Source organism: Sinocyclocheilus rhinocerous, unplaced genomic scaffold (assembly GCF_001515625.1).
Source record: "Sinocyclocheilus rhinocerous isolate Xijiao unplaced genomic scaffold, SAMN03320098_v1.1 scaffold1829, whole genome shotgun sequence".
Taxonomy (NCBI): Eukaryota; Metazoa; Chordata; class Actinopteri; order Cypriniformes; family Cyprinidae; genus Sinocyclocheilus; species Sinocyclocheilus rhinocerous.
The window spans coordinates 1,000,520-1,009,323 of record NW_015650027.1 but is presented as its reverse complement, the minus strand read 5'-3'; the positions used below and the strand labels follow the sequence as shown (position 1 = coordinate 1,009,323).

The 8,804-nt window shown below is 34.1% G+C and overlaps 1 protein-coding gene across 1 annotated transcript in view; it reads right to left on the bottom strand.

The window, feature by feature from the left end:
- Positions 1 to 7,723: 7,723 nt before the first annotated feature.
- The window catches only part of LOC107711421 (homeobox protein SIX2), a 4,005-nt gene continuing 2,924 nt past the window's right edge, over positions 7,724 to 8,804 (bottom strand). The window contains exon 2 of the mRNA XM_016516410.1: positions 7,724 to 8,559. Within this exon, the coding sequence (XP_016371896.1) occupies positions 8,253 to 8,559 (307 nt within the window). The 3' untranslated portion in view covers positions 7,724 to 8,252. The remainder of the gene's footprint in view (positions 8,560 to 8,804) is intronic.

The window sequence follows — 8,804 nt, the reverse complement described above, 5'->3', positions numbered from 1 at the left end:
ATAAATGAACTTTTCCACGACATTCTAATTTATTGAGATGCACCTGTATATATATATATATATATATATAGTGCCTTGCAAAAGTATTCATGCATAACTGTACTAAAATTTTGTTTATTTGCCCCAAATATGAGGATTATGTGTTCCCTTTTGTCACTACCGAAACAATGATGACATGTTTCGGTAGTGACAATTCTATGGGATAACACCCAAAAAAAACCCACAAAGATGTATTTCAGTAGTGACAATTTTAGATACTTTTGAACCTAGCTCAAAGATGCTAATCAGCACATGGTTAGCTAGCACAGTTCTGAAAAGTGGTATACACATAAAAACTAAATGTTATGGAATAACTCCCCAAAAAAGTGTGCTTAATTGCAGAAAAAGGTAGTAGTGGTGTTTTTTAAAGTTACACACAGATTTTTCAGACTTTTGAACACATTTACCTCAAAATGATGAGACCTATCTAATCACACCTTGTAGCTATAAGAGAGGGGGACACGTGAATATTTCCTGATCATAAATGTATGTGTTTAGTTCAAATCAGTCTCGGCCAATAGACTACAACATACACTGTTTCGGTAGAGACATGAAAAATGCGGAACACATTTTTTTTACATAAAGTTTCATAATTTACAAAGAAAATAAATATTTTTTTTAACTTCACTTTTTAAAAGAATCAAAAAGATACTTTTAAAAACAATGGGAAAAAATACAAGTTGAAATATAGGGGTTAGGGTTCGGGACAGCCACCTCCCAATTGAAAGTACCCAATCAATGATGATTTTATATATATTAAGCTTACTAATATTTTAAATATTATTGTGGGTTTCAATAGATAATAGAAGGATCTTAATGAACATCTAAGATTTAAATAATTAAATGCTTTTTAAATGTGTTTTTTGGTTGTGGGACAGCAGTTTGCACCAATTCTGTAGAATGGCCCATAAATGAAACTAAAACCACCAATAGGTGGCGGGCAAGTCTCAAAAAGTGAATCATAGAATCGTTTATTCAACCGATTCTTTCAAACCGGCTAAATCATTCATAAACGAAGCAAGTGACTGTCTTTCTGAATGGGTCAATCAATTAATGAGGATGAACCAAACACCATTCTTTGTTGCTGGTAGACGCTTTTTTTGGAACTTTGTTCGTTGGCAAAAACAGTTAAAACAGTCCGAAATTTGCACAGTGCTGTGTCAACAAATCGTCATTTATTACATATAAAAACTTGTTTATTGAGCTGTTGTACAAAATAGCCTAAATAAATCAAATTTGCAATCGTGCTGAAATTTCAGGAAAACAGCAGTCTTGCTCGTGTGATATTGCTTAAGTATTGCTATAGTTATAAACACACACAGCGCACACACACAAAACAAGTACAGGGGCAATTCATAAGCCTATCTTACATTTTGGGGGCATTTTGCTCGACGCTATTTTAGGCCATAGCTTGCTGCTTACCTTGCTGTCACTAATGAAGGCAGGTCCGGGAGAAAAGCTATAGGCCTACTGAGGATTAAATTTAGGGGTGGACCTTCATGCTTTCTTTTTCTTATAAAAATTGTACGAATTTATACGAAACCTCCAACTCTGTATCCTCATTTAGCCAACTCATGTAGCCTACCTGATTAAAAAAAATTGCCTAATATCCATGTTTTCTGTCAGTGTTAAAGCTGCTTACTGTTAGAACAGATAAGGTTAAACAACAGCATTTTTTTGTGAAAATACTGTATATAATAATAATATCAATCATATAGGCTATTTTTACATAATATTTTAAATTTCACTTTTTAATGTGGGAGGCACAAAGAAAACATTTAGCTGAACGTCTTTATGTTAACGTAATATTGCTTTATATGTAATTGATGGACCCCTTGCAGTACCGCTGCTGACCCTCTAGATGTCGCGAACACCTCGTTAAAATCACTGATTGTGTCTTTATTTTTCAGGTCTCCCTGAGAAAGATTAAAGGCGAATGATGGTGATTGATATTGAACTGTGATGAACAATAAAAGTCTAAATCTATAATAAATTACATGGTGTTTTATAAATGGTGAAGTTTCTTTTTTCACATTTCATGAAGTGAAATCTAAATTTATTTTAGTTTCAGTAAGCCTTTAAGTTAAAATAAGAAAACACAAAATCGAAAAGATGAGATGTAATAAAGATATAAGAGGTTATGAAGGTGCAAAGCAGAAGTGCTGCTGCAGCAGCAGATCTTTATGCAACAACATGTCTATACTATTGCCTCATTAAAGTAAGTGATGTAGATGAGATGCTGATGATGAAAAGTAGCCTAGATTTGTGTTCACTTTCAAAGAAACCTATTTGTTGGTTTGTAGATTTATATCTATATGAAATAAAAATATTGTTATCCTTTATTCTGTAATTTATATTTATAGGCTATTTAAATCTAGCGTAGCGTTAGTTCTGGCAGGTCACGTTAGTCAAGCTCGCATCAGCTGACTCTCAGCTGATCCCCATCAACCTATGGGAATATGACACCTATCTAAGCATTCATATATAAGGTCCCTCAGTATTATCAGCAGTTTTCGCATTGCTCAATAGCTAATTACCCTTCTCCATCCCCAACTCCTCCTCTGTCAGTCAGGATTCAGCCTTCTGATTCTCCTTTGAATCAGACTAATTCTAAAATGTGTACATAACATTATTGAACTTTAACGATATCTGCAATACATTTATGTTGGTTCTGTTCTGTTTACCCTGGGGGGTTACCGCTGCTCTCCCTGCTCTCACCCATGCTAGGCTGCATGGATGCGCAGGGAGTTCTTGGCCAGAACAGAACCATACCGCCAATCCAAACTGTATGCTAATTGTCAATCATCTTTGACGATAGTGGTCCTGACAGAATTGTAATTATACAGTGTGCAGGTCACTCAACCCTGTGACCTGGCTTCAACATAAGGCAGACTGACTGTGCCACTTTTTTGTCAAGTAGTCATATTTCAATAGCATGGTATTATATGCCTTCTTATAATATCATATAAGTTCAAAGGCATTCTAAAGTACAGTTACGTTTGTTTAGCCTTTTTTCTTTTTCTAAGAATGGACTCAACTTGCTGCATTCTCACCAAAGGTTTCAGACTGCTCATATTCTGACAATAGTCAGCTTGGGTTCTTTGATGGCCAGTCAATCTCTGGACATGCTTATTGAATAACTATGTTATTTGGGTTTGTGTATATGCTTTACTTTTAAGGATTAACTGTTTTTTTTCCCCAAGGCATTGTCATGCCAGTATTTCCTGTCATAGCTATGCAAGGATTTGAATTCTAAAACAGCATCAGCTATTAATATTAAATCTGTATTAACCTCAGAATGATCTCAAGGTAAAAAGAGGTGCTATAAGTCTGGTTTTGTGGTGGCTGTGCTTCAAAATTTAATTGTTATAATCTTAATGCATGTGATGAAGTACTTTGAGTCCTTCAGTACTGAACAGTACTATTGTAATGTTAACCCTGCCTGCTTTAAATGTATGAAAATGATTATCAGTTGAAAACATTTAGAAAAATAATCAAAAAGTAATCAAATGTAATCAGGTTATATATTACTTTAATAAAGTAAGTGAAATATTTATATTACTTATTACATTTTAAATAGGGTAATATTTAATCTGTAACCTATTACATTTCCAAAGTAACCTTCCCAACACTGATGGGATAACACTTACATGTGAAATACCTTGAACAATTAACATATATATTGTCACAAGAGGCCAATAGACGTGTTGTCTTCTTAATTTATTTTTATTTATTTTTTCAAGAATTACTCGTTTTGCTATGTCGTAAACCTGACACAACTATAGGCTATGTTTCAGAGATTGTCAACAACCTTTCTGCAGCTACTCATTCGTTCACTAGAGGGCGTCAATGAGATCACAATATGAAGAGTTTTATTCATGCTTTGCTGTGCAGTCCCTGTATACTTTCAATGTTGTTTGTAGATTGTAGATTGTAGCAAAGCAACCCCCTCAACACGTTTACTTAGCTATCTATATGGGGACATTCATAGATGTATATTGTTTTATATAGTCTAATTAGCTTCTATTTAAAATGTATTGTTTTTCAGCATTTGTTATTCATATATTTTATTTTATTTATTCTTTCATTTATTTTTAATGGGGGTGTCTCCAAAAATGAGGTTTTGGGAAAATCTGGGTAAAAATAAACAAATATATGGTTAAGTAGGCACACACACACACGTTCGCATATGTGGCTTACGGGGACTCTAGTCTACGTGGTTTTGTAAATTACAAACATTCTATCCCCTTATTCTAACCCTACCCCTAAACCTACCCATCACAGAAAACTTTCTGCATGTTTAGATTTTCCAAAAAAATAAAGAAATAAAAAAATAAACTTTACTATGTTTTTAAGCCATTTGGTTTACGACGACACAGGAAGTGTCCATGTTCATTTTCACGTTGTAATACCTATATCATTATAAACATTTGTGTCTTCATAAACGTAGTAGTAGTACGAGCGTTTCATATATAAAAGTACAGTGAACTTTTAATAAATAGTGGGTTAAAATAATAACACCTATGCAGGATGTGCACAAAACAAAGATTTGATGTTCCAAACAAGTGAAGAGGATTCATGTCTTATTTTTGAAAAATTAGGGATATTATTTGGGATATACTGTTTACCGGCTCAAGTCAAATAACACGATGCCACAGTTGCGACCTAATTTGCCATAGAGGAAACAAGGAACGTGTTATGCATCATGACACCTATAGACCAGAAAAGCTTACCTTGGTTACCATTACAGGCAGTCATTCTCCTTGGTTTCAAAATTTTATAAATGAACATACATGAATTATTTGCCTAAATAACGCCGAGTTGACAGTTGCCATGTATTTCCGAAGAATTACAGGATTGCGCTGGATAGAGAATTTCGTAATGTGATAACTCTTCATCAGACCGTTTGCTAAAATCAAAAAATATTCGCTTTTAATAAAATAGGCTATAGTAGTCTGCTGATACGTCGTGTAATGTCAGGAAAAGTTCAATGAAAGTAAGATAATGATTAACATGAATATGAATAGCTATTTTTAGGGGGAAAAAATAATTTAAAATGTGTTCCAAGGACGTTATTACTAACATTGCATAGCTATTTACGAGCGAGCTGTACCCCATAGAAAAACATGAAGAATAATTCTGTAATATTTATCTACATTTTTTCATGATAATGCTTTGATAATGATAATGATTTATTTATTTGTATCGTTATTCATTAATTCATTAATTCATTCATTCATTCATATGCCTTTAATTCATTTGGAGTCATGTAGCCTATCCGTGATTAAGCGTGATTTGTGTATTTGTATCATTGTTCGTTTATTTAGCCTATATTTATTACTATTCATGAATCATAGCTATCCAGTTCTTGTATTCAGGTTAGCAGCACTTAATATTGATCAGGTTACTGAAGCCCAAAATATAAAAATGTTGTCCGAATTATACAAACAGGAATGTAATATAAACACATAGCTATAGCTACACTCTAAAAAATGCTGGGTTGTTTCAACCCAATGTTGGGTCAAATATGGACTAACCCAACTGTTGGGTTAAATTTTGGTTACATTTTTAAATTAGCTTTTTAACCCAACAGTTGGGTTAGTCCATATTTGACCCAACATTGGGTTGAAACAACCCAGCATTTTTTAGAGTGTAGGCTATTTGTTTATGGTGAATTTTTTTTGTGAATTCACTTTTCCAGTGAATTCTACCTAAATTAATTGTCTTGAGTCAAGCTCAAAACAATGACTTTTTAAACTATTAAATAATAATTTTAAAAAATCCTGTAAATGAAAAAAAAAAAGTTTTAAGCTGACTAAAATAAAATTGTTTTGACGGTAAAAACAACGAAGAAAGGAAAGTCGTTTTTAGTCTTTTAACCTGTAAAGAATATAACCAATACGCATGATTTAGCTATGCCTCTAGTTTAGAGCAACAGTTTTGAATAGCAACAATATTAGCCTATATGTAACAAGAAAAGTGTTTCATTTGTTTCATGCATATATTAGTTTTTTAATTTTTTAATTTGTATTTATTTATTTATTTTTGGACAGAGCAAGCCCCCTCAAAAATGGAGCTCTGTGGAAAGTCATAGTGCAAAAAACTGTTGCATTTGGGAGCAGACCCAGTTTAAAAAAAGAAAGAGATAGCAGCAACAATGAGAGAGGTAGTGAAGCAGACTGGTGATGGAATGCAACTAACGCAAAATTGCAAGACTGTTAAACGTCATCTCCTCATAAACAAGCTTTCCAGCATTAACTCAGCATATAAGATTGCATTTATAGCGTTTTAGCCTCTCTACTGAGAGAGCTTTTCTTTACATCTTTTGCCCGAAGTTTTTACGACCTATCCGCCTCTCTTACAGCATACATAGACTCAGTAACATATACAGCTTTATAGACATTTGTTGAGTTCTAAAAAGGACACAAACAACATTAGTCTATTGTACTTAATTCTCTGGAGATACAGACCATGTTTTTTTTTTAATACGAGTGCAACAAACCTGATGTAGTAGGTTAATAAGCCTTTTCAGAATAATTGCTACCACCTTGTTTAAAATAGAAATAATTTGCGTGAACACAGGGCTGTTGAAAACTAACGTGATCCTGCGTACACTAAAGTGCACAAAAAGTAATTAAGTAGGCTACCAGATCAAATAAATGTGTAGATTTATGAAAATACTAACCCTGTAAAAAAGAATGTGCACTAATAGAAGAAAAATAACATCATCTCCTTTTTGGATATGTGTGAACAGATTTGACTATAACTGATAATATTACGTATTGCGTAGCCTACATACCTCCGAAGAACTGGTGTACGCAATCTATCATGAACATACTGAACGTTGAGCAGCTCGAGTCACGGCATTTTAACAAAAGAAAAGATGTTTCCTGAATCCAATTTTTTGCTAAATATTTTGCAGTAGGATACGTCTATTCTAAAAAAAAAAATAAAAAATAGTAGCCTATTTCACGATGTCTCACAAACTGCAGCTAGAGAACTACTTAATCTCTTACTGAGTTATAGCCTAGTTAATAATAGCTACCAAAAGTAAAATAAATAAATAAGACCAATTATTATTTTGTCTCATTGGTGAGTTAGTTTTAAATAATAATAATAATAATAATAATAATAATGGTAGCCTAATTATTTATCCATTCATCTCAAAATTAATCCGTGTCCTAGGAATAACATTATCTCAAAGAATGACATATTATTTCTGGTAGCTGTAGGCCTAATGTTGTGCTCGAGCATTGTGCGGCACTGAAATACACATTGAATATCAGATTAGCTATAGAACCTCATGACACGTGCACTGTGAAGTTTCTGAACATTAGAAAAACACTGGCATCGCTTACGCAAAAAATTGGGCGTAACAAGAAACATACATATATTTCAGGGCTACTATGCCAGTGCAGTGGTCAAATAGCTATAACCGTTACCTACTGTAACATGGACCACATCATGCACTGTTATAAATCTAAAATCTTATAATTTCTAAAAGCTTAATTTTTGAAACAATCAAGATCATGTTCACTGCAGTCTAAAACTATTTTTCGGAACCACCACGTGACCAGATGCATGTCATTTTAGTAAACAGGGTCTCCTACGATCAAATCAGAACACCTGCTCAGACATTGCACAGCACGCACAACAAACCCATTCAAACATTTTCTTTGCTCAGTAAATGCATCTTATTTTATTGTTAAGGGTATATGAAACTATGATGAGTTTGGAGTTTATTGATCCCAAAGGTTACATGCAGTCGCTTTCCAAAAGTAAAATACAAATGAAAAGGAAGAGATGCCCCATAGTCCTTCAAAAATGCTGTGTTGATATTAAAACATTTCATTAAACGAAATCCCATTAAAGTCAAACGACGTATGGCCTTTTAAGAGAATAACTGTAAACAAACGGAATATGCGACTGAGAAGTCCTGGGTCAATTGCAATCTAAAATAATAACAATATCAAATAATGTTGATATCAACAATTAAGACGTTTATTAGCATGTTTATTAACAATAGATCATGGCATTACATTCTAGAAAAATACCTCTATCAAGGCCCTCCATATCAGCTTTGCGAGTAGGTCAGCCGACAAACATCCACAACTCTCTTTGTCCGTTCCATGTCTCATTTGCTTTTGTTTTATACTGGAGATGTTTACTCTAAACGTTCATGTACAAGCGTCCTTTGGAAAGGGTCCACATGTTTAAGAGCCGAGGTCAACCAAGTTTGATGACATAGGGTTCAGTATAGTGTCGTGTAATGAATGGTGGTGATGCACGGAATCTGCACTAGGCACTGGGATGGCGCTGGGACCGGGTGGAGGTGCGAGGCCGTGGAGGGACTGAAGCCCGGAGTTTGACGTGAGGAGCAAGGCCGGGCTTGACGAGGTGTGATCTGGGGTACCAGACGGCGTTTTGTCGTCGTCCGAGCTTCCTAAAATAGTCTTATTTCCATTCATGGAAGACGTTAACGGGTTGTGGCTGTTTGTGTTCGAGTTCTCATTATTCTCCCTGTGAAAATGAGAATTTAGAGTTAGGGTTAGAGCAACATATCCAACAAGTTTAGTATTCAAAACTCTTAGTGGGCTGTAATTAAAATTCACTCATCTGCTGTAAAACCATGTCTGACATTACAGGAACAACCAACAAACTAAATAAACAAATAAATACGTACTGACATATAAAACACACCTTCTGCTAATAATAATAATAATAATAGGCCTAATAATAATAATAATAATAATAATAATAATGTC